The sequence below is a fragment of the Gallinula chloropus genome (assembly GCF_964237585.1).
Source record: "Gallinula chloropus genome assembly, chromosome: 3".
Classification (NCBI taxonomy): domain Eukaryota; kingdom Metazoa; phylum Chordata; class Aves; order Gruiformes; family Rallidae; genus Gallinula; species Gallinula chloropus.
In genome coordinates this window covers 65,403,880-65,430,742 of record NC_140087.1, presented here as the reverse complement: position 1 = coordinate 65,430,742, position 26,863 = coordinate 65,403,880, and the positions used below count along the sequence as shown (strand labels likewise).

At 45.6% G+C, this 26,863-nt stretch overlaps 1 protein-coding gene across 1 annotated transcript; it reads left to right on the top strand.

The window, feature by feature from the left end:
* Positions 1–1,471: 1,471 nt before the first annotated feature.
* Positions 1,472–26,587, top strand: HHIPL2 (HHIP like 2; the record flags this gene model as incomplete). The annotated part of the gene is given in 14 exon segments (XM_084261099.1): positions 1,472–1,876; positions 8,123–8,509; positions 8,513–8,524; positions 8,528–8,605; positions 8,607–8,699; positions 8,703–8,776; positions 12,384–12,399; positions 12,403–12,527; positions 12,880–12,902; positions 12,905–13,189; positions 20,256–20,382; positions 20,753–20,895; positions 22,507–22,588; positions 26,416–26,587. Coding segments are annotated over 14 exon segments (2,022 nt in total).
* Positions 26,588–26,863: the final 276 nt, after the last annotated feature.

The following is a 26,863-nucleotide window of genomic DNA, read 5'->3' as shown; positions in this document are numbered from 1 at the left end:
ATATTTTCAGTTGTCACATAATACTGATTGTTGTATGAGAAGCTAGGAGCTTTGATCTCTCCATGAGCTACATGTAGATAGATCCTGGGAGTAGACAGTGATGCATGAGGTGGGGGGAAAGAGTTCTGAATGAGTGGAGGTGTCCCTATATGTGACTCTCCTTGCAGCTTCCCTTTCCTCACTCTCTGCCTGTGTCCCATGGGGATAAAGCAGTAAGAAAGAAGCTGCTAGAAACAGCACAAAGGGTATCTGTGTAGTGGCTACAAGAGTTTCTCCTAGGACTTGTGTGGAGGAGATGCATCCAATTGCTTTTTTTAATTGCTTAGTTCATCGCTGATGTTTCGGAAGCAATAGAACAGATCACAAAAGCCTTGCTCTCTAAGCTCTGTTGGATGGAAACAAGTAGTGAGTGGGTGCATACGAAAGCCTCTTCCGAACAGCATCAGACTGGCTCCAGCACTCCAGCAGCTGCAGGGTAAAAGCAAGGCTTACTCCTCGTTGCTTTGGCTGATCTTAAACTTGTGCATCATGATGCATGCAGCACAGTGGTGATGAGCACACTGGGTGCATGTTATGAGTTGCAATATGTACTTGAAGAGGAAAAACATTTCTGTTGTGACACGATAAAGGAGCTTGGCTGTGATCAAAGTGCTGTCAGTCCACTCATGGAAGAGCAGAGTTAGGGAAGCATTGTTCTTGGAAGCATGGGCTGAGTGCAGTGTATACAAATATGGTACCTGCGTATGCAGCTGGTGCTGCACTTCACAGTGGAGGGCTTGTGCCTGTGTTCCTTGCCAGAGGGAAACATGGGCACAAAATCTCATGCATCTGTTAATCAGTTTAATGTCAGCTGAGATCAAACCCACTGCAATCAATATCTTAAGTATGCAGTATCAGAGTCAACTTCAGATTGTGCTGGTGCCTTAAATGTATGTTCTCTCCTTGGCTGTTTCTGAATTTTCTTATCACTTTAACCCTGAATGTATGCATTGATTTGTGGGTAACAGCAATGTCTCAGGAAAAGGCTTTGTCCTGAAATTACTCATACCTATGGTTAACTGCTGCCTTGGTGTGGTTGTATTGTCATCCCTGTTCCGTCTTTATGAAACCAGACCTGAGTGTGGTGCATTTCTGAAAACAATAAAGTGGGAGTTAGCAGGTGAAAATTATTCCCTCCTGTTTTGTAATGAGGAGAGATCCTCAGGCTTTGTATGTAGGTACCGTATTTTACATTTTTGTTGTTCATATTTCTTGGTGAAGGATTTCTCAGCCAACTTAAACTAAAATGCAGGGATTAGATTTGTGAGTGCTTCCAGAGGCTTGAGAAATGTCCAGAGGGGAGGGTTCAGCTATGTGACATGTGAAATACTGAAGAGGCAGCCCAGAGGGTTCCTCTCCTGCCAAATAGTAAACTTCAGAGAGAAAAAGGAAGAGAACATGAGCAAACCTGAGTGAAAGCTGAGCTCTGTGGATGGTTACTGATAAAGCAGAGAGGGTGAATGAACCATACCATGAAGTAGTCCAATGTTTCTATTCATCTGACCTGAAGAAACCTCTGATGGAAATGAATGTTTGGCCCTGCACTGGAAGGAGTAGCAGCAGCTCTGGAGTTTCCTTTTCTTGCCCGCATGTTTTTCTTTGCCTCTTGCTACTGTGCCTGACAGGCAGCCTCATGGGGCATCCTCAGTGTCTGGATTATGGGCCGCCTGTCCAGCCCCCTTTTCACTTGAAGTTCTGCTTTGCCTATGAAAAATTTGGCTGCTGTGACCAGGAGAGAGACAACAGCATCTCAGCAAAATACTGGGACATCATGGACTATATTGATCCCCGGGAGCATAAGCTGTGTGGAAGGTATATCAAAGACATCCTCTGTCAGGTAGGGCAGAAGAATAGTGTCTGCATCCTGTGCTCTGGGCTGACTTTGGGGATCAGCTGTGGTTCCGATAGCCTCTTCTAGTTGGCTGTGTGGCTGTGAAGCGGGGTGTGATAGCAGGGGAAAAGCTTGCTGATGGAGTCGTGGTGTTTCATCCTCAGCGGGTGTTTTGTGAAGAGCTTTGTGGTAGCTGGCAACGTGTAGTGGTGTTTGTGAGCAGTAATGGTTCATGGAAGCATTGCCCGTTTTGGGTGCTGATGGAGATGCTGTTGCTCTGTTAATTTCCTCATATCGAAGGGGAGAGTTACAGATCAATATAGATATTTTCTGCTTGCATCTACTAGGTGCTGGATTACCAATTCTATGGGATCAAATGATGTGGGAATTATCAGGAAAAGTGATCCCTGAACCCCATGAAGGAAGTGTTTTTTCTTTTGCTGAAGGTGCTTCAAATGGTGTGGTGGTTAAAGCAGAACAAAATCTAATAGGCAGTGGTTTCACACAGCTGCTGCAAGGTCCAGAGCCTTCAGTCACCACATTGCTGGAGTGCAGTCTGTCTGCCTGGCTCATGGAAACAGACACCCAGTGAGGAAAGACCAAAGCACCGTTCTTCCTGAGCTTGCCCCTTCCTTGTAATCAGAGGGCAGAACTGTTCTGCCATCTTAACAACTGTTAGTCATGTAAAGCTGGACTTGCTGCATGCCAAAACAACAAAGCAGCCCAAAGACACACTTAATCTTACTAAGGATGTACAAGCCTCTTCTAGTTAGTGTTTCCTTAGTCCTAAAATATTATCTGTATATCAAATTGTTTCTACTCTTTGGATGCTGGCAGGATTCTGGCGTGTCCTTGGGAGGGTGAGTGGGACACCTTTACCCTTTCAGCACCAGGGCTCAAAAAAGCCAACATCAGGGTGGCTTGCCCTTTTTACTTTTTTACAGTTGGTAAAGCAGAAATAGATGCTACAGGTCCTAGTAGCACCATCAACCTTGGCACTATGAAGATTTTTCTACATGTTGCAGGTAGAAAAAAAGGACTGTAAAAATGTGTCTATGACATCTTTGCTCATTCTGCAGGGCATAATTTGATTTTGCAATTGTAAGCATGTGTTGTAGGAAAAAATCCAAACCCACCATAGTTTCCTTATATATCTTTGAAGTATTAAGTTATTACTCCTTTTGTATTCTTCTAGAATAAGATTGCTGTTAAATTTTTCGAGGCAAGCTTGTGAGACTGTTGTCTGCTATTCCTGTGCAAGTTAGTGACAGCCACGGCAATAAGGTTGGGTTCTCTGGAGATTATTATTTGGCTGTTGAATTGGTGGAGGAGCAGAGATCTACCAAATGTTTTTGCTTTAGTGATGTCACTTTGCTGGATCAAATCGTTCCTATGATCTTGTGTAGAGACGGGAAAAAGGTGACATCTCCCTTCTACCACCTCTGCAGCATTCTGATAGTGGGCAGCTGCTACCAGTGAACTGTTGGCCTGTGCTTAGTCCCACATAGATAGATGCATATATGTGATCAGGAGGTTGCTGTGGCAGGTGCTCACTTCTGCATGTGGCAGGGCCTCAGATAAACTGCTGCTGGTAAGGAGTGCTTTGACTGATGTTATTTTTATGGATGGAACTTGGAGTACAGAGATTAGACTTGGAAGCAGTGGCAGACAAAACATCAGCTATATCTTTTGAACAAAACAAATTCGGAGAAAGGGGTGTAGGTGCTTATTGATAAACCTGAATTATAGTGGCTGCTCCAATTTAGTGAATTTCGTGACTTTTGGGGTGATTTGTTGTAACAGTGGCTCAGTCAGGTGTTCCTTCAGTGACAAAACCAGCAGACAGGAAAAGACAATTTCCTGCCCCCCTTCTTTCTCCCTAGCCTTCCTGGTGTGGTAAGGAGTGGTGTGCTGAGGGTTAGAGAGAGAAAGATAGTTTTGGCAACTGGGCAGTCTTGCTGACACCCCACAGCCCAATAAGGATGCCGTGGAGCTCTTTGTTTTCTAACAGATAGAAAATAATTAGATGGGGATGTGTTTTGGATCATGAATTTCCTGCTGTCACTTTCAACCAGCTACTTTCCTCTCCCCTCTTTCTACCAGGCCAGAAGAGGTATCTAAACCCATCTACTTTGATAGAGCTGCTATGCTTTGCATCTGGCAACATCTGGGTCTATTTTTGCTAGCTACACTAAGCATTTGTGCATTTAAAGTCTGACCATAAGCTGAGCTGTTCTGGGATTTAGCTTAAAAACTGAACCTGGAACCCAGAAAAGGCCCCATAATGTCCTTATGGGCGTGTTGTGCATGTTGCACAGCTATAAAAATCCCCTGGATGCAACCTTGCTGCTTGTGCTGGAACGCTGAAGTTTGGCCGATGGCTGAGAGGATGTTCCTCTCTTCAGAAAACTGGTACAGGAGAGGCTTCAGAAAAAAGCCAATTAAGCTTTCTTCAACCTAATTGAAAGCTGTTACCCCTAATTAGCATGAGATAGGAGCTAGTGCAGGGGAAGCAAAGTACTTCCAAAGCCTGACCCAGCTGCTGAAGGCATGCTGCTTTTTGCCAAGGAACCATTACAAAACAGCAAGGATGTGTATACTTGATCTCAGCAGCTTCTGCTTCTTCCTCTCTATCAAGGGTGGGATTAACTGTTGTTTTTATTAACGCTTGAGTGAAATGAAAGCAGAGTGCAAGGCCCCCCCAATCTGAGGAGTTCACATGGCTCCTGAGCAATGCCCTCGGACTTGTGCATCTTGCTGGGTTTGTGTGCCATAGGTGGTGTTTGCCAGGCAAAAACTCTGTGGGAAGCCCGATGGCTGGGAAAGCACAGCAGCTGCTCGGGGGCTATGCTTATTTAGGAGGATAAACTGCAAGACCCTTATACTGTAGCCTGTTGGCAGAACAGAGTGGGTGGAGCTCAGGGGTGGTAAGAATATGCCTTTTTTTCAGAGGAAGCTGGGACTTTTTTTCTTTCTCTTTCTCTTTCCAGATTGCTGGACTGGGAGCTGGGCTGTGTTCCCAACTTAGAAAAACTAAAAACGTTTTCAAAGACATTGGTCACTTCAGAACAGCACTGAGAAGAGATTTAGACTGCAAGTGATTTGTGCACAACCAAGGGGTGAGCCAGCTGCAGCCACAGGTGGGAATGAGGGAGCTTCCCAGGACCTGCAAGGCACCACAGGCTCTGTCTGCCCTCCCCCACCTTCCTTAGTGAACCTTTATCAGGCTGTCACCTCTCCTGGTTGCTTGAGATCACCATATCTTGTAAAAATTGTGATATAAGTAGAAACTCAACGTACTTGATGGTGTGCAAAAATGGGGTGGGTGAGGGATGGTTAATGGAGTTGGTAAGCACCAGGGGAGGACTATGCCAGCCAAGTGTTACTGAATGCCTGCACCAAAGCTGCTTTCCTTCAAGGTGAGAACAGAAAGATGTTTACTTTCAGCTTTGGCTTTTGAGAATGGCACTCAGGGCCTAATGGTGCTCTTCATTCCTCTGGGAATACCTTAAACATGAAAAATAGTGTGGAGTGTGGTTCTGTAGTCCGGGGTTGGGCTCAGGCTGCAAGGACAGGCCTGGGGCACTTGGCTGCCCTTTGCTGACTGGGAGCTTCTGATCTGGTAAGAGGAGGAGAGGTTCCTTACGGATACAATGTGAAAACTACAGAAACCAACCTGTTCTGTGCAGCTTTATAATCAATAGCAGCAATGAAAAGTGAGAAACTTGCAACACCATCCAAGAGTTGAAAGGGCTTTGCTGCTTGGGGGTCCATGTCTGTTGGCCAAAAGCCCTCAGGTTCTTCTGTGAGTGAAGGAAACAAAGTGAGCTTTGGAATGAGGATCTGTAGCCTTCATGCTAAATATCATGGCAAGGCTGCTACAGGCACCAAAAAAAAAGAAGCACCAGTGCTTGTCTAACTGCCCCAGATTTTGTTTCATGAATTTTATGAAAATAATCATAAGAGGTGGTTGATGGTCTCTTCAGCCAGGTGACCGGAGATAGGACAAGGGGAAACGGCACAAAGCTGCACCAGGGCAAGGTCAGATTAGCTGTTAGGAAAAAATGTTTCACTGAAAGAGTTATCAGGGCCTGGAACAGGCTGCCCAGAGAGAGGGCTGAGTCACCTTCCCTGGATGTGTTTAAAAAAAGGGTAAATGAGGTACTTAGGGGTATGGTTTAGGATAGGACAGGAACGGTTGGACTCAGTGATCTTAAAGGTCTTTTTCAACCTTGTGATTCTGATTCTGTGATTTAATGAGGCAGAAAAAAATACTAATGTAGTAGTTCTTCATTCCTTGACTGCCCACGTACTGACCTGCCTATGTATGTGCCCAACAAAAAGTCTGGATAGACTTTCAGCCTGCGGGCATGAAAGCCAGTGAACTCCTGCAGAATTTAGCTCCTTATGTTTTAATTCCTGCAATTTTGTCCTGATTAGAGGCAGGATTTTAATGGAAGTGTCTTAGAAAAGTTCCGGCCCATGATTTTTGCAGATTTAGGTACAAATTCAAACAATGCCTGATTTTCAGTTTTTAACTGATACTTTGCACAGCTAAAAACTTAATGATGTTTGAATCGACTCTTTTAGATATGTAAGACTTGAAAAGCTTCCCTGCAATTCACATAGAGAATCAATGGCAGCCACATGAATTGCATAAAATATTTACTTATTTGAAAGAGTTTTAAATCACAACTGCAGTCTGCTTCAGTGATACTGTGCATGCAAGAACATGATTCAAACTGTGTGGCATTAGACCAAAGCCCAGTGCATGTCTTTAGCATCTACAATTTCTTCTGGTGGAGTTTCACTTCCCTTTTTTTTTAACCTGGCTTCTGCTAGCTTTATCTAATGCTGCCTTGTTTTTCTTCTGGGGGAAAGGGTGAACAGTGATTCCCATGCATGTTCTCAATGTCACTTGTGGTATTTACAGCCCTCTGTCAAGCTGTTACACTAGCCCGATTACCTCTCTGCAAAAGTGCTCAGTCCAGTCTTAATTAGCTGTTCTGTATCTTTGATTCTCCTTGTGGAATTGTTCCCGTTGCTTTTGGGAAGACACTGGAGCTACACACAGTGGTGAAGGTGTGGGTGAACCTACATCTGTTCTTTCTTTCATAATCACAGAATCGTAGGGGTTGGAAGGGACCTCAAGATCATCAGGTACAACCCCCCTGCCAATGCAGGTTCCCTAGGACATATCGCACAGGGAGGCGTCCAGACAGGTCTTAAATATCTCCAGAGAAGGAGACTCCACACCTTCCCTGGTCATCCTGTTCCTGATCAGCCTGTTCCAGGGCTCTGTCACCCTCACTGTGAAAAAGTTCTTCTGCACATTGGTGTGGAACTTCCTGTGCTACAACTTGAGGGCCATTGTCCCTTGTCCTGTCTCCACAGACCATAGAAAAGAAGCTGGCTATTTCCCTGTGTCCCACACTTCAGATATTTATAAACATTAATCAGATCCCCTCTCAGTTGTCTTTTCTCAAGGTTGTTTGATTAGACCTAGGTATGGGCTTAATCTTAAATGTATTTGGAAAAAGCAGTAATGTTGGCTGGTGTGAAAGGTGTGTGTCCAGATTTGGGACTGCTGGTCTGGAGAAGTCTGATGTACAAAGGCTAACGTTCCCCACAGTGGCAGGGGTTGCGACAGTAAGGGAGTTAAACTCTTCTCAATCTGTTAAGAATAGGTTGCAAAGTACCTAGCAGAGGGAGCCAAGGGGGATTTCTAAAAGCAAAGGTAGGAACAGACTGCACAAAGAACTTGCCCGTCACTTCTTTAAAATAATCTAGTAATGGAGAATCCACCACCTCTGTAGACATACTTCTGCTGGGAATCATAGAATCATAGAATGGTTTGGGTTGGAAGGGACCACCAAGGATCATAGAGTCCCAGCTCCCTTGTGATAGGCAGGGCCACCAACCTCCAGGCCTGGATCTACACAAGGTTACCCAGGGCCCCATCCAACCTGGCCTTGAACATCTCCAGGGTTGGGGCATCCACCACCTCTCTGGGCAGCCTGTTCCAGCATCAATAATTTACTAAAGCAATCAGCTGCACCTAAAGGAAACCACTACTGACCTTTATATCCCCTTTAGCAATCTTCTGCGTGACCTTCTGCTGCTCCACTTGATGACTCCTCATGTTCTCTGCCTTACTATTTTTTATTTAGTTAACCAATTTGCTTCCATGAAAGTGTCTTGGTTTCTCTTGGAGCTTGTGTTCACAGATGCATAATTTCTTTTATTTTCTAGGAATGTTCTTCATATGCAGCACACATCTATGATGCAGAAAAGCCTCCGACACCTCTAAGAAACCTGCCAGGACTCTGTTTTGAGTACTGCTCCAAGTTTCACTTCAACTGCTACTCTGCTGTCAGCCTGCTGACAAGTGATAGGCACATCCAAGAATGCTGTGGGACAAAGAAGATGTACTTTTGTGACCTCCTTCACCTACATGATGAAGACTACTGCTTCCCCAATGTGCTGAAGAACACAGCCCTCAACCATAACCTGGGCTCAGTGGTGGTGGACTGCAAAGGCTGCCTCCAGTTCTGTCTCACCGAGGTTGCCAATGGCCTGAGGAACCCCATGCTCATGGTGCATGCAAACGACCATACCCACAGCCTGTTTGTAGCTGAGTAGGTGGGTGTGATCTGAGTCTACCTACCTGATAGCAGCTGGCTGGAGGAGCCCTTTCTGGATATTAAAAGTATCGTGCTGGCTACACCATGGATTAGGGGATGAGAGGGGCTTTCTGGGGATGGCTTTCAACCCCAACTACAAGTACAATGGGAAGTTTTATATCTATTACTTTGACATGAATAAGAACTGAGTGGAAAAGATCAGGATCAGTGAATTGAAGGTTTTAGCATCTGATGTCAATAAAGCTGACCTGCTCTCGGAAAGGTAAAGTTCATGTTCAATGCTACTGTTTGCCACAATGATCTTCTGTGGGAGGTTGGTTGGGGGCCCGAGGAAATGGGTCCCTAAAAGGGCTGCACAACCTAGGCCTAGAAGTTGCAAACAATCAAGTATAGACCTGACAGGACTGTCCTTGAACAGGCATAGCATGAGGAGGTTGGCTCTGAGAATAGGAAAAACAGGATGCACCTGATGGATGCTTGTAACGGCAAGGCAGAACTAAAAGGAAGCATGAACTGCTGATGCTAGCCAGTAGCAAGAAGGATTAACTGTGTGGACACTAGGCTTGAACAAATGATGTGTATAGCATGTCACATGAATGCCTGGAGTTAGTATGTAAGACCCTCAGGTTTGACAAATAAACAAAATGAGTTGCTAACTCATATTGAGTTGTCTCTTGATTTCTGAATCCTGTCTCCAACATCTGGCACTCTAACAGGGACCCTCCAAGAGAAAGAAGAGGGCAAAACGTTATGACAACTCATGTCAAGTCAAAAACTAGGAGAAAAGGACGATTTCTGGCAAGCAGTGTCCCATAGAGGATAAGCTGGATCTGACTTAAGCCGCAGTCCACTGCACCTCACCACTCTCTCTGTAAAAAACTTCCCCCTAATATCTAATCCAAACCTTCCTTCATTTAGTTTTAATCCATCCCCCCTTGTCTTGCCAGCATCTACCCTCTTAAAAAGTTGATTCCCCTCCTGTTCGTATGTTACGTTCAGGTACTGGAAGGCTGCAATGAGGTCCCCCCGCAGCCTTCTCTTCTCCAGGCTGAACAAGCCCAGCTCTCCCAGCCTCTCCTTGTAGGGGAGGTGCTCCAGCCCTCTAATCATCTTGTGGTCCTCTGAACCCTCTCCAACAGTTCCACATCTTTCTTGTATTGCGGGCCCCAGATCTGGACACAGGACTCCAGATGGGGCCTCACGAGGGCAGAGTAGAGAGGGACAATCACCTCCCTGTCCCTGCTGGCCACCCCTCTTCTGATGGAGCCCAGGAAACCATTGGCCTTGTGAGCTGCAAGAGCACACTGCTGGCTCACGTTAAGTTTCTCTTCCACTAGAATCCCCAAGTCCTTTTCAGCAGGGCTACTCTCAAGGAGCTCTTCTCCCAAGGAGCTCTTCTCCCAGTCTGTATCTATGTCTGGGATTCTTCTGGCCCAAGTCTAACACCTGACACTTCACAGTGCTGAACCTCATTAGCTTCACCCAGGCCCATATTTCCAGCCTGTCATGATGGCTGGATGGCTTCCTTTCCTTCTGTTGTGTCAACCACACCACTCAGCTTGGTGTCATCTGCAAACTTGCTGAGGGTGCACTCAATTCCACCATCAATGTCATTGATAAAGATGCTAAGGAGCACCAGTCCCAAGACAGACCAGTGGGGGACCCTGCTTGTTACCAGCCTCCACCTGGACATAGACCCATTGACCACCACCCTTTGTCTATGTTCTGTCAACCAGTTTCTTATCCACTGGATGGTCCCCCCATCAAATCCACATCTCTCCAATTTAGAGAGAGGCCTTGCACAAGTCCAGGTAGATGACATCTGTTGCCTTCCCTTTATCTAATGATGCTGTCACTCCATCATAGAAGGTCACCAGATTGGTGAGGCACAACCTTCCCTTGGTGAAGCCGTGCTGGCTGTCCCAGATCGCTCTCTCATCCCTTACATACTTCAACATGTCATCCAGGAGGATCTGTTCCATGATCTTCCCAGGCACAAAGGTAAGGCTCACCGGCCTGTAATTCCCTGGGTCTTCCTTGCTCCCTTTCTTATAAATGGGAGTGACGTGACCTTTTTTCCAGTTCCCAGGGACCTCTCCCAACAGCCACAACTTTTCAAATATGATGGAGAGTGGCTCAGCAACCACATCAGCCAGCTCCTTCAGGACCCTGGGATGCATCTCATCCGGCCCCATAGACTTGTAGACATTCAGTCTCATGAGGCAGTCTCGCACTTGCTCTGCCCTTACAGTGGAGGGGGGGGGTGGTTACTTCCTCAGTTCCCACCTAGAGGTCCAGGGATGCAAGGTTCTGGGACTTGAGAATTATGAGAATCCTGGCTGCCAGAGAAGACCAAGACAAAGAACTCATTCATTACCTCAGCCTTCTCCACATCAGTTGCAGCGAATTCTCCATTCTCATTTACCAAAGGGGGTACATTCTCTTTGGCTTGTCTCTTCTGGCCAATGTACCTGTAAAATCCCTTCTTGTTGTTGTTTTTAACATCCCTCACCAAGTTCAGTTCCATCTGCACCTTGGTTTTCCTGATACTGTCTCTGCAAGTACGAACAGCATCCCTGTATTCTTTCCAGGCTACACACCCTTGCTTCCAGAGCTTGTATTTGCCTTTTCCCTCAGTTTGGCCACCAGGTCCTTGCCTAGCCATGCTGGCCTCCTGCCCACTTGCTTATTCAGAGGGACAGAGAGCCCTTGAGTTCTCAGAAAGGCATCCTTAAAGAGTAGCCAACTTTCCTCAACATTTCTGTCTCTAAGGACCACCTCCCAGGAGATCTTGGCCAACAAGTCCTTAAACAGCCTAAAGTTTGCTCTCCTGAAGTTCATGGTCCTGATGCCACTCTTTGCCAGGCCCATATTCCTTGAGATCTCAAACTCAACTAGGGCATGGTCACTGCAGCCCAGGCTGTCTCCAACCTTAACACCTTTAATGGTCTCCTCTGCATTGTTGAGTACCAGGTCCAGCAATGCATCCCCTCTGGTCAGTCTGTCCAAAACCTGAACCAGAAAGTTGTCATCTATAGACTCCAGGAATCTCCTGGATCTCTTGCAGCTTGCTGTGTGGTATATACTGTAGGGGAAGAGGGGCACTTCAGTACTATACATTCTGTTCATCTGATGTGTGCCCCTGCCCCATTCTCCTGGTAAGAAGAAAGTTAATTATCAGTTATGGAGAAGAAATTGTGTAATAGGAGACTTATTTTCTCCAGAGATTCACAGTCCTCATAAGATGCTTCTAAAGCCCTCAAATTCACCAGCTGCTGCTGCTGTACGAAAGCAGAACCCACCTGCTGCACAGTTTAAAGGGCAAGAAGTGTTCCCTACAAGTAACCACTCTGTGTCTGTAGCTGTGTTTTCAGATGATCCTGTGCTCAGGGTGCTGGGTGAGTTCTGTAGTGCAAGAGGTGTTAATGTAGCACAGGTCAGAGGGCAGCTGTCGTGCTCTGTGGCTTGTGGGAGACACTCTTCCTCCCTCGAGGGATGTCACACTGAAAGGAGCTGTGCTGTAAGGTAGGCAGTCGGCATCATAGCATCATGGAATTGTTCTGGGATGGAAGGGACCTCAAAGCCCATCTAGTTCCAAGTGCTGTTCCATGGGCAGGGACACCCTCCACTAGCCTGGGCCACCCAAACCCCCATCCAACCTGGCCTTGAACCCCACCAGGGAGAGGGCATTGCAGATAAGGGGAGTTTTATGCTGTAGACACAGCTGTCAGCACTGTGTTTGACAAAGCTGGCAGGTCTGTGCAGCTGGGAAACCTTGCTTCTGTGGAAGTGATGTGATATTTCTGCTGTCCACCTGAATACTTAGTCCTTTCCAGTAGCTACAACTGGATTTAATTCTCTTTCTTTAGGAATCTTTTGGAGCTTTAAGAATCAGCTGCAAATCATAACAGTGGGCAGCTGCTCTTCAGTGTGGATGGCTATATGTATCTATTCACAGGGGATGGAGGGAAATCTGGAGACACTTTTGGAAAATTTGGGAATGCTCAGAACAAGTAAGTAGAACAGTTGAAAGCCTTGAGCTTGTCCACCAAGACACGGGGTTTGGAAATGAGACAGCATGGAAGAATAAAGTAAGTGTGCTTCCTAAAAGTGCTTGTGCATCTGCAAGTCTGTCCAATGCAGTATTGAAATAAACTTAAATTTTGTATTTTGAAAGCTGAGGGAACCCAACTTGTTGAGAAAGGGAAAAATCTTCTGTGTCTTTGGTTGCAAGACATACCAGCTGTTGGCTTACTGCTTTTTGGAAAGACAATTTTTCTTCTGGAAAGGAAAAAGAGGGAGAGAATTGTTTGGTTTTGGTTGGCTGTCCTGCTGGGATTTGTCTCTTTCTGTTGTTCTCATTAGGAGTGCTTTGTTGGGGAAAGTGTTGATGGAAAGAGCCCTGATAGAAAACCTTACGGCATACCTCCATTTGTGTCTGATCCCAAGGCTCGCCCTGAGGTTTATGCTTATGGGGTCAGGAATATGTGGCGCTGTGCAGTTGACAGAGGGGACCCTGCCACAAAAAAGGGAAGAGGGAGGCTATTCTGTGGTGATGTTGGGCAGAAAAGATTTGAAGAAATCAACATCATTGTGAAAGGAGAGAACTATGGCTGGAGAGCAAAGGAGAGGTTTGAATGCTTTGACACAAAGCTTTGCCACAATTCCCCTTTGGGTAAGGGAGATTTTTCTTAAAGAAGATTATTATTAATGTCTATTTAATGGAATATAGATCCATCTTTCCATGGAAGCTAAATAATGCAGTGTTGCTTGTCAAATGGAGATTGTTCACTACTTAAGAGCAAAATATTCCTTCCCCCCCAGCCCTGCAGTGTTGGTATGAAGTGATACCCTGCTTCTTCAGGGATTTCCCTGTCATACACTGCACAAGGTGTTTAGGTAAAAGCCTGTGCCTTTTGCAGGCAAACAGAATCTTCCCAGTGAAGTTAGGAAGGCCATGGATTTCATTTAAGTAGAAAAGCAATATTGTGTTTTCCTCAAGCTCTGAGCTATGGCTGAGGAAGCAGACCAGGTTGTTTCAGGGTCTCTGCAACAAATCCCATGGTAGAGACAGCGTGTCCTAGCACAGAGGGTACTGCAGCAGAATTCCCAAAAGCTGTGCTCTGGGTCTGACTGTGGGTGTGATGGCCAAACTTGCTGCCTTTAAAAAAAAAAAAGTAGATGGTAATGGTCTTCATAAAGTTCTTTGGAAGCCATAGTAGAAGAACTTGGTATTGCTGTATTATCATAGAATCATTTTGGTTGGAAAAGACCACTAAAATCATCAAATTCCACTGTTAACTTGCCCATTTCAACCACTAAACCATGTCTCTAAGTACCACACCTATGAATCTTTTAAATACCTCCATGTTGCAGAATGGCTTGAGAAGCAAGGCCATGAGCCTATGGAGCAGTTGTTCAAGCAGTCGCCTGTGTAGCTTAGAGAGAACAGATGGGTCAACAATCAGTCAGCACATTCTTGTGTATCGTGCAGCAAGGCCACAAGATGTGGGAGCAGGAGGTGTGATAAGGATTGAGTGTTCCTCGGACTGAGAAAGAGACATGATTCCCAGGCTGCAAGATGGGTGGAGTATGTAAATGTAACCTTTAGTTAAGAGCCAATTAGAGTATAATGGGTGTGACACATGGTAGGAATAGTATAAAAGGAAGTGTATGCTTGCAATAAAGTTGAAGCTTGCTTTATCAATCACACTGATTGTCTGCGTCTTGCCTCTCGTCGCGTCAGGTGGCGCCCGAACAGCCTGGACAGGGCCCTGGCCGGCCACCCAGAATAAACGGAACAGGGACCCGGTATCAACAGGGACCCGGAGCAGTGAGAGCTTGGGGAAGCACCAGTAGCAGCGACCAGGGAGCAGAAGATCAGCGAATGCAGGACATGATGCATCTGACCCGTGCTTGAGACCGACCTGATAACAGGGGCTCGCCGTCCAAGGAAGGCTACAAACACAGAAAAGCTGCACATAAACACGGACAGGCTGCATATACAAGAGCTGCCGTAGGAACAATATCTGGAAAATAGTCTCCATGGAGAGTGAGGTAGCCTTCAATTTATTATTATGCTTTTTAGAAAAGCGGGGGGTAAAGGAGTTTAACCTTAAAAAAAAATTAAGAGGGTTGACAGAGTACGGACAGGAACAGGGATTTTTTAAGAACCCGGAAACATTGTTTCAAATGGCGGGACTATGGAGATAAATTGTGGAATATGGTAACAGATGATAAGAAAGATGCCAAAAAGCTCATGAAGCCGTGGCGAGCAGTTATAGACTATACAAAGTAATATCAAGCAGAAAAGCACGTAGGAGCCGTAGCATCTGCTCATTTAGAAAATCAAGGGGATAAGCCAGGGAAGTTAGTCTTGGGAAGTGATTATGTACCTACCCCCCAACTGGTCTATCGGTAACAGTTGAACCCTTTAAAACATCAGGGGCTTGTGAGGCACCAGTACCCTCTGCCCCACCACTGAATGAGGAATGGGGAATACACGCTTGATAAAGAAGGTGAGGTGGTAATGAAACTCCTCCATAATATGCTCTCTAAGAGAGTGATTAAAAATTACTTAAAACAGCTCCTTTTTTGGAGCAAAGAAAGAAAACTGATAACAAGCCTTGACAGCGTATTTGATTTACCTACTTAGGAAGCTATTGGAGCTCAAATCCTTGATGAACCCTCAGCTGGGGCGAAAGAAGCTAAGTTGTTAATAACTCTCTGGAAATTAAGTAAAAGGACTTTAACCAAAATGGAGGCGGAACGCATTGCTGCTACTTCAGCCTTTGCAGCTTTAACACCAGTTCTGGGTTCTAGAGAACCAATTCAAAAAGGGAAAAAAATCTTCTATGGAGAATGTGTTTTTGTTTCTGGGTGCTCTTTCACCTACCCCTGTTACTATGCTAAGTAATCATGCTGTGTTATCAGAGCAAAGTGATAAATCTGTCAGAACTGACCGGGAAGGGGAGCGAGTGGTACACGTATATCTGCCACCACGGCCGGCACGCCCCCCCACCCACTATTATACCTTTGGAAGGAAAAATGTGGAAACAAACGTACAACCGACTGCCTTTAATATCTGTTCACCTCTAACTTTTACTGAGCCTAAAACACCTCATGATGTCGAAAATGTTAACCGGCATCAACAGCTTCAGCCTGTCCTTAAAAAGCTGGAAATAAGCGGAGCAGGCAACGGCACAACCTGCTGTGAAAGGGTTTGCAGAACTGCCCACCCACCCACCCGAGGACTGCTGGGGTGGAAGCTACCTATATGAAGAATCACCACCTAAGGCACAGAGCAGTGTTGACCCCATGGACAAGGAACCTAAGCAGTGGGACAAGAATCCTACAGAGATGGACAAGTATCGGTTTCAATAACCATCAGATCAGGGACACATTTCATTTCAATATCCACCGCTGCCACCCACACCACCCAGTGAACTCATCAATACACCACTGTCTCCTGACGCCCAAGAGACTCTGCAGAGACTGCTCGTCCCAGCCTGGGCACGTAAGGTGGCGTCAGAACGGGAAAAAGGGTTACATCAGGGTATTCTGATTCCTACTCACTTGCGGAACTTACTGGGGAAAAGTTTACGTGGGAATGAGCGGGTGGTGAGAGAGTTAATAGTGGGCCGGTGGGAGGTGGGCGGAACAGGGAGACCGTGCGGCGGGTCCTGGCGCTCCGCCAGGTCCTAGTGCTCACCCAGGGCTCGGCCCCGGTGACCGTCGGGGTCGCACTGTGGCTCACAGCGGGGGGGAGAAGGGCACTGCGGGCTGCGCAGCCGAGTGCTTTGGCAGAATTGCCGTAGAGTTGGGAGAACCGCTCCCCCCCCCCCCCCCCCCGACCCGTACGGACTGGATGTGACGACTGGCTTCTTGCAGTGTCGTTTGTTTGATGACTTGCTTTGCAGCGTTTGTTTGTATGTGCTGCGGGTTCAGGGATGCATTTATCCACTGAGAGCAAGGCTGCCTACTTAGCAAAAGGATTTTTGATAGCGATCATTGAAACTGGGCAGCTTACTTTAGAAATTTAACCTGGAAAACAGAAAATCCCTGTTTGGGCTGATTAATAGCTACTTGCTTGGCAAAAAAAAAAAAAAAAAAAAAAAAAAAAAAACAAATTGCCCATTTGCAAGATTTAATACAGGAGCAACTTACTAAGGGGCATATAAACCCTTCTGCAAGTTTGTGGACCATGAAAAAATTTTAACAGATTGAGTTTTTTTCAAAAGGTATTATTGGGTCTTGCTGCCACAAGGCATAAAAGTTCACCACCTGTGTACCAGGCTTATGTAGCCCAGACACTTGCTCCAGTATGAAAAACTCATCCTGATCTAATCTTTTATCATGACATGGATGAGAATTTGATTACGGAAAAACAACTTGGACATTGAAAGTTTGATTCATGAGCTACCAGTGCAAGGGATTAGAGATTACTGTGTTTTCGGGCAGTGTGAGCTACTGCACAAATGGGGGAATACAGTAAATGTGCTCTGCTATAGCAGCACTTCCCTACCTGGTGAAATCAAACTGGACAACAGCTCAGAATATATAGCACAAACATTGCCTTTGTTGCGGGGACACCACATTTGCCTATAGGCAAATCCATGGTAGAACACATGAATCAAACTCTCACAAAGCTCTTTATGTTTTGAACTAGTTACGTCTGTCACAGAACAGTTTGGTACCTCCAATGGTGAACCGTACAGTAGGTTTAACAGAAGGTTTGAAAAAAAAAAGGGGGGGGGCGGGAAAAGAAAGAAAAGTCAATGTCAAGTGTTATTAAGAACGAAGTTGCAGGTACTAACTTGGGAAGGAGATCTGCCTGTGTCATTACAGATACGGGAGCCAAGCGTGGATCCAAAGCTGTGGATCCAGAAGAACTCAAGCTTGCATGAACCAGGATGAGATCCTGATCCCAGTAACTGAACTCAAGTGTTCCAAGTGCAGCCACAGTGGACTATGAATTTTGCTGTGGGTTATTTTGAATGATCTAACAGTCTTTGAAAAATGCATGTGTTTGTGCTAAATGAAAATTAGGGAAATAGTGATTTCTGAACAGCCCAAAGTTACAGATTGCAATCGATGCCTGCAGGAAAACATAAGGCTGATGTTATCTGCACTTTTGACACTCCTGATAGGCAAAACAAACAGATGCAACAGCAAAGGTATCAAGTTGGTTTCATGACTGGGGAATTTCAGGATGGATATTGTCAATGGTCAAATTTGGATTATTGGATTTGATAATTATGGTACTTGTCTTACATTTACTGTCATGTTCATTGAGCTTTCTGCAAAGGGCCCTTGCAGAGACCTCAAAAAGCAGTTTTTGTAACACAGATAGTAAAAGGAAAAAAATTGGCAAGGAGGACAGTGGGCCTGCCAGCAGCCTAGCTCTCCTCACAGAAAACAATATCCTTGAATTCCCATGAGACAGGAAAATTACTCATGCTGAGAGGTATTTGGTAATTATATTCTCAAACATAGTGACCTTGAAGACAGAGCTACACACTGCCTCAAACCAAGAAGGAGTTGTAGGAAAGTATTTGGAAGTAAGTGAACATGTCGTTAACCAGCCATAAGATGGCCAAAACACAGCAGGTGTGCAGATAACTTTTAGACATTAAAGGTAAACTAACAACAATTAGCTATAAGATATGCTTATCAAAACTTGTTATAATTACTAATTAATCACTTTGGTGTGAGCAGTATGTGTAGCCAAATAGCAGTTTTTAGCTTGGACGTTTTACAGTATGGCTTTCTGTTTATGGGATGGTTTTTAGATTTAGTTAAACAAGGGCTTATCTTTTTGTCAGTTATTTTTGCCTTAGCGTTATTTTTGCCGTGTAAGTCACAGTATTTCCCTGGCAGGATGGATAATGCTCTTCGCAAAAATCTGGCTGGTCCATAAACAAGAAGAGGGAATTGTAGTAATGCAGTTTGAGAGGAATGGTGGTTTTGGCCCATCCAGATTTATTTCTCACCCCCATATAATCAGACCTGGGGAAGCTAACAGAGACATGTCAACAGGAGAGCAGATGTCTGAGAACAGGAGCTTGTCAGAAACTCCACGAGATAACAAACTGCAAGAACGTTAACAACTGCCTTAAAGAGGAACAAAGTGACAGTGTAGCCTCAACCAATTATTAGCAATAGTGAGACACATGAACAGAGCACCTAACCAATAGCAATGTAATGTAACTCGTATACTGATATAGAAACCTATATAAGCTCTGTGTGTGTTTCAATGAAGGAGCTCACTTGATCATATTGGTCCGAATTGAGTCCACAAAACTTCGACTCTGGCAGATCAGCACTTGCCCCTGGGGTAGCAGCTGCTGCTGGGTTAAAGAAACTAACAAACTTAGGCTGTTGGCTGAGTAAACAAACCAATGCTACATCTCTTGCTCTTAGTGGCCTGCTTACTGATGTAGACAGTGTGAGACATGCTATTTTGCAAAACAGAGCTGCTGTTGATTTTTTGTTGCTTGTACACGACCACAGTTGTGAAGATTTTGAGGGCATGAATGTCCATTCCGAGTCCATCCACAAAGAGATTCAGCAGCTCATGTAACATACTCAGATCATAAAACAGGACGTAGGAATTTTTGGCCCAGATGGACTGGGAAATTGGCTCGGGATAGGGGGATGGCTAAGAAACTTATTGAAAAGTGGCATACTGTTACTTATTGCTATTGTAATAGGGCTCTGTTGCTTAAGCTGTATATTATTGTGCATAAGATGGATGGTGCATCAAGCCATGACTCAAGTTTCGGTTGTGCAAAAGAAAAATGGGGGTATAAGCCCCTGGCTTGTAGGACTGATTAAGGAAGTTGGCTGCGTCTTCCCTCTCGTCGCGTCACCTCCAGGGATATTCCTTAAGCTGTTGGAAGAAAGCACCTGGTCTCAAACTCATGTAGATGTTTCTGAAGCACTTGTATGAGCAGACAAGTATGAGTATGTTACCAACACTTCTCAACTGTTATCCTGGTAGATACATGGCTCTCAAGGGGGAGTGGTGTTATTCTTTAATGGCCCAATCCTCAACTGAATTAGGTTTTGCTCTTAATCTACAAACTTTAATGAATTGTACTTGTAGTATTTATCCTCATCACTACAGATTAAAGACAAAGATAAGCTACTTGATAGGGGAAACACATGAAGACAAGACTAAAATTTTGTGGGATCTGATATCCAACACAAGAAGGGGCTGACTTCAATTTTAACCATTCCCTGAAGCACAGCCTTTATAAGCCTCATAACATAGAGTGGAAGTGGCACACTTAACATGTTCTGTGCTGACAATGTCTGCAAATTTTGGAAGATTTTGTGTTAACTTGCAGTCATTTGATCTTATTTCCCTCTCTAAAAATAGTGGAATTTGCAAAGACAATCCCTGCTAAAATAGCTGGTGCAATCACTGGCCTGTAAGATAATTCTTCCTGCAGGTTGATGCCTTTCTGCATTGCTCTGCTTGATGCAGAGAATCATGGTCCTATGTGTTATGGAAGCTCAAAATGACCAAGCCTTGATAAGCAACTACACAGCAACTCCTTAAAGTTCCTGCGTGTGTTCTGCCCAGGAGTAAGCTACTGAATTCCCACTGAAATTCACGCTGTCTGTTCAACTGTATCAGTCCTGCTGGTAACTTTGGTGCCCATCAGTGTCATTGGGGTTTTTCCATGTTCTCTGGATGTAAGTTTTCTCATCCCTCACGTGCCTGTGTTTGACAGATGACGTCCTTCCAATATTTGCATATGGCCACAGGGTGGGGAAGTCGGTCACTGGAGGTTATACGTACAGAGGATGTGAATCTCCCAACTTGAATGGCCTCTGTATTTTCGGTGACTTCATGAACGGGTGAGACTTTTTTTGTCTGCACCTTCCATTCTGTACCCATGCTTGCCTTCTCTGGGCAGCTAAGCATATCTGAGCATCCTGAAACCTTCTGAGCTAGAGTAAATGAGAATCCTAGATCTTTGTTTATTAGATTAGGGCCTCTGTTTGACCACTGTAACAAAATTCTGGTTGGAATCTTTCTCCAATTTAGAGTCCTTAGGATAGGCTTGCTTTTGTTCTGGTGTATCTTTCCAGAAGTCAAACATTAAAGCCAGTCAACAGTCAGGGCCCTCACTGACCACCCCCGCACCCCCTTCAGTAGCGCTTGAGTTTGACAGGAACTAAGCTTGATATTGGAAACATAAACCACAGGGTTTTATTTTTCATCTACTCGACTTATGGCTTTACAGGAAGAGGAGAAGACAAGTAAGTGGATGAAACAAGGTATCTGCACTGGTAGCACAAAAGCTTGTGCTTTCCCTGGAATGATCAGTTCTTATAGCAAATTCATCATCTCTGCTGAGGATGAAGCAGGTAGGTATTGTCCTAGCTAAACCTTGATAGGAAACCACTGTCAGTTCAGTGTTGTAAGGCAAACATGACAAATTATTGTTCCTCACACCCTACTAGAGAGCAGGCACCACAAAACGAGTTTGTGGGTATCTTGGCACAGCAGGTAGGATTGGTGTGGGCATTGGAGAGGTCTTCTGCCCTGTGAGGCTATGGAAGATTAATCTGATGGAGATCTCAGGAGACTTCATGTGAATTTGCAGTCTGAATGCTCAAAATTCTCTAAGGAGTTTGAATGCCCACTTGTCGCAGCCTTGCCCTGTCCTGTTGGTTTTCCTTGTTTATGGCGTTTCATTAAGACTGCATCAATGCAGTTTATTCAGCTTATCCTCGCTTGTTCTTACAGCTTTTCTGAATTTCCCTCTCTTCATTAGCATAAATTCATAGAATCATAGAATTATAGAATCAGTGGGGTTGGAAGGGACCCAGAGAGATTGAGTCCAACCCCCCTGCCAAAGCAGCTCCCTAGCTCATATTGCACAGAGAGGCGTCCAGATGGGTCTTGAATATCTCCAGAGAAGGAGACTCTACCACCTCCCTGGGCAGCCTATTCCAGTGCTCTGTAACCCTCACTGTGTAAAAGTTCCTGAGTTTTACTCACAACAGAAGCACTTTACACTGTGGATTATCTTCCAAGGCTTGGTTTGGGGGTGAGGAAAGTCACTAATTGGAAAGTTGAGTGGAAATGTCTCAGTGCATAGGGTCATTGCTATGGTCACAGTGACCACTGAGGTGCAAGTACCAATACACACGCTGTTCACTATTGTGCAATCTCCCAACAAAGTTACGTCATACGAAACCTGCAGATGCTTTGAGAACCCAGATGTGCTTCAAGGGGTTGGCTGGTGATGAAAAGATCCCCAATTCCCTGAGTAGCGTATTCTGTCGAAGGTGCAGGCTTTGTGACATATTTAACTTTTCTTACATGTGGAGTATATGGATGTTGAATGTTTTTTCCACTGATTATTCTTTGAGAAACCAAAATGGGGTCATCATGCAAACTGAAAAACAAGAGTTTTGTCTCTCTTGCAAGCTACTGTGAGGAAAGCACAAGGGGTAGTTCTCAGCAACCATAAAGGAGCAAGAAGCTTCTGTCTTCCATAGGTTAGCCAATTTAGCTCCTGTTTGATATTTTTTTTAGGTATGACTGAGATAGCTAAGTAATTGTTGTGTGGTCTTCCTGTCTATTTGTAGCTTCTGTCTGCTGCTTTGGTACAAACAAGTTTAAAAAATACATATTTATACAGACAACAGTAAGCTTTTGGAGGGCCCCGACATGAGGTAATGAAGGTCCAGTTCTGGCAGTGTGCTCAGTTGAGGACTGCTGGCTCTGCATGAAACCCTGCTGCAACTCAGAGATCCCTTAGTGTCCTGGGAGTCCCCCTGCAGAGGCATGGGTGAGACCAAAGCCTGCTTCTTGAAAGTAAGACAAGACTGAGGGAGTGACTGTGAAGGGGTTTTCTCTTCTGACCACGTGAGTTAGCGAAGAGCCAGGAAAGAGAGGGAAATGGAGAAGTGGGGTTCAGCTTGGGCACTTGAATCTGAAACTGGTTTTATTTTCTCACTTCCATTTAGATGAGCTGTATTATATGTCTACATCCTATCCCAAGGCCTATGCACCACACGGATCACTCTACAAGTTTATTGATCCTGCAAGGTTAGTAATTAAAGATGCCAAATTTTTCTATGATCACCATACATTCTATATCTACCACAGTAGAAAGTGCTGTGAACTGCTGATATGTAATTTCACTGACCTCCATATCCAGTCCTTGGTTTCCGTTCATCCACTGAATATCTGGTGAATCTTTAATTGGTTTTATTGAATTTATTCCTCACTCATCATATCTGTGCACCCAAAAAGAGAATTCTGGGACAGTAAGGATCAGAATGTCTACTTGGTTGCGTAGTTGAAGTGTAGCATGGTGGTGTGTTAAAAATGACAGTCTGTGTCCTTCAGGGTCATGACATATCTGCCCTGCACTTTTGTGTAAATAAATTGCAGCACACCTAATTTTACATACAAAGAAGAGTAAAACCTGGTGGTTCGTGCAGGGTCCAAATAATATTTGCAGTTTGAATCATGTTTTTTCCAAGTAACATATTTTTTCCCCATTAAGCAGTTATCCTGCTGAAATTTGTTTTTACAATTATGAGCATGCTTGTGTAATTTTTTCCTCCCTCCCAAGCTTTTTGATCTTCATGAAAAACATTAAATGAATTTCAAATCACCCTATAAAGTAGATAGAGCACTGATGTGTCTGTGCTGTTGTTGAGATCTCAGACACTAACAAAACTAAGAATCCAAGTTCTGTTTTCTTGGCAAGTTAAAGCCAAAGCTGGTTAACTCAAGCTTTATTCCAAGGTGATGGGAATAGGAGCTTGAGTCTTTTACATGCTCTAACTACCTGAGACTCCTACTTTTGACAGCCTATTAACTGTGGCTGACCAAATCATAACATTTTCAACTTAAAAAACAAACATTTGTGAGCTAGCATAAACACTGAGAGCTTGAACATGGTCTATTTCACAAAAAAAGCCTTCAGTCCCTAGGCCACTCATCAATGTGTCATGAAAACTGTGGGGATGATAAATCCTCTCCTCTTTCGCATGTAGGAGGATAAATGCAGCTGCCTGTTTCACAAGCAGCCCGCAGGCTGCTACCTGCCTGTCTGAGGGCTGGTGTGCAGTATGTATCATGTTCACAGAATCACAAGGTTGGAAAAGACCTTTGAAGATCATCAAGTCCAACCATTGCCATCCTAAGCTAAATCATATCCCTAAGTACCTCATCTACCCTTTTTTTGAACACATCTAGGGAAGGTGACTCAACCACCTGCCTGGGAAGCCTGTTCCAGGCCCTGACAACTCTTTCAGTAAAATTTTTTTTTTCTAATATCCAATCTAAACCTGCCCTGGCACAGCTTCATGCCATTTCCCCTTGTTCTAACTCCTGGCTGAAGAGACCATCGCCCACCTCTCTACAACCTCCCTTCAGGTAGTTGTAGGTGGTGATAAGGTCTCCCCTCGGCCTCCTCTTCAAGCTAAACAGCCCCAGCTCCCTCAGCTGCTCCTCATAGGACTTGCCCTCCAGCCCTTTCACCAGCCTGGTTGCCCTTCTCTGGACTTGTTCGAGGATCTCAATGTTCTTCTTATGGTGGGGAGCCCAGAACTGGACACAGTACTCGAGGTGTGGCCTCACCAATGCCTAGTCCAGGGGCACAATTATCTCCCTAGACCTACTGGCCATATTGTTTTTGATACAAGCCAAGATGCTATTGGCCTTCTTGGCCTCCTGGGCACACTGCCAGCTCATGTAGCGCTGCATGGGGTTGTTCTGTCCCATGTGCAGCACTCTACACTTGGCCTTGTTAAACTTCATCCTGTTGGTCTCAGCCCATCGGTCCAGTCTGTTCAGATCCCTCTGAAGAGCCTCCTTACCCTCAGGCAGATCAACACTTCCTCCTAGTTTAGTGTCATCTGCAAACTTACTGAGGGAGCATTCGATCCCTTCATCGAGGTCATTGATAAAGATGTTGAACAAGACTGGACCCAGGACTGAGCCCTGGGAGACGCCACTTGTGACCGGCCTCCAGCTGGATTTTGTTCCATTCACCACCACCCTTTGGGCCCATCCAGCCAGCCAGGATTTAACCCAGCAGAGGGTCCACCTGTCTTGGCCAGTGGCAGCCAGTTTCTCAGTCAGAATGCTGCGAGAAACCATGTCAAAGGCTTTACTGAAGTCCAGGTAGACCACATGCCTTCCCCTTGTCCATTAAGTGGGTCATCTTGTCATAGAAGGTGATCAGGTTAGTTTGACAGGATCTACCTTTTGTAAACCCATGTTGACTAGGCCTGATCCCCTGGACATCATGCATGTGCTGCATGATAGCTCCCGAGATGACCCTCTCTGCGATTTTTCCTGGGACTGAGGTCAGACTGACAGGCCTGTAGTTCTCCGGATCCTCCTTCTGGCCCTTCTTATATATGGGGGGTAACATCTGCCAGCCTTCAGTCGAGTGGAACTTCCCCCAGTCTGCCAGGATTGCTGATAGATGATGGAAAGGGGTTTAGCAAGCACATCTGACAGTGAATGCCATCTGGCCCCCTTTACTTGTAGATATCTAACTGGCCAAGTAGGTCGCTAATCAATTCCTCCTGACCCATGTGAGCTTTATTATTCTTCTCCTCCCTGTCAGCCAGTTCCTGAGGATGAGTACTCAGGGAATATCCATCTTTACTATTAAAGACTGAGGTTGGGGTAACTTCACGGGGGGCAGCAAGCCCCTGCCAGGAGTGTGATGGTTTCACTGCTTTGAAGGGCTTTCTGGAAGGAAGCCAGCTCTTCCCTGTGTTTTTGGAGTTTCGTATCCATACTTCTAAATCACTTCCTTGCTTAGCTTTTTGGAATTTATTCTTGCATTGCCTGGTTCCCCTTGTTTACCTCAGCGCAGATGCTGCTTTGCTCAGCTTTGCTCTTGTCTGTTTGCTTAAGCACTCTACAAGCTTGTCCCGGATGTGCAAAGCACTAACTGCTCCTGGAGAGGCTGAGCTTATTCTACCACTTCCAGATCCTGGGCTGTACTCTTGGTGCTTCCTGGTTGTATCACAAGTAGAGATTTTTCCTTTCTCCTTTGCATTTTAACACTGCTCATGGGATTCTCCTGTTTCTGTCTTGCCGTGGGCAGCAGCTGGTGTAATTGGCTCCTCTGATGGGTACTGTCCCAGTTTGTCCAGCCCAGATGCTTCCTGCCTGTACTTCAGGAAGCATGCTGGCAAGGGCAGCAAGCCACGCTGTCTGATTCCAGACACTGTCAGGGCCACTGCTATCTACCTGATGGCAACACAAAGGTCCCCAGGAACCTCCCAGGAAAACCGATGGCAGCAGGACCCATGTCCCTGCTGCAGCTTGCCTCTCCAGTGGCACTCTCAGACAGCAGAGTGGCCAGTATGCCTCTGTCTAGCACCAAATCCCCTGGGTCAGGAGGGAAGAGGTGTTAGAAGGTGCTAGGAAGATTGGGAAGAGAGTAGAGGGGGTGGCGGTGGGAGCAAACCCCATGCCAATGCTATAAACCCCCCACAAGCAATGCCAACCGCCCTGCTTTAGTGACCTTTTATTGAAGTTGATGTGATAAGGAGCAAGCACTTGGCTGTTGCTCCCTCTGCAGACCACAAGAAAGTGTCATGCCTTTTTTTTTTTTTAAATCCTTTAACTGCAACACAGTGAGAAGTATATTTGAAGAGTGGTTGTCTTCCAGATAACAAAATAAAATACTGCTTTAGAAAATCCAAGGTATAAAGTATTCTGCACGCTTCAGTAAGTGCTGGAACTGTTCAGCAAATATTAAACAAACCCAGGCAACCCTGCAACATCCTACCTGCAGCTGGATCAAATCCTCACTCCTTTGGCTTCTCTCCTGCTGGAGAGCGTCTCCTGGCCAGCAGGTAAGGGCTGCTGCCTGAGCCTGCTCTCTTCTCCCCCAGGCTGAGCTGGAGGAGCCTGGCAGGGGCAGAGCTCCTTCCCACACGGAGCTCCTTGCGCGGCGAGGAGAACTGGGAGAGCCCGGACCAAGCCCTGGCATTATCCACAGCAGGTTTTCCCAGTATTTATCCGCGTAGCGGAGCCAGCGGCTGGGTTGAACCGCTCTCACCCTAAGAGCTGAGCCAAAAGGCCTGGCGTCGTCGCGGCGCCTCAGCGCTGCGCCTGCCCCCCACCGCCACCCTCTGGGCGCGAGGCGAAAAGCTATGCTCGTCAGCCGGCGGGGAACGAGCTGCGGAGCGCGGGTGCGAAGTGAACGTCCCCCGCTTGGCCGGGGAAAGGAAAAGGGGGTGGAAGGGAAAAATGAAGGACAAAGAAAAACTCAGAGGCCCCAGCGAGGATCGAACTCGCGACCCCTGGTTTACAAGACCAGTGCTCTAACCACTGAGCTAT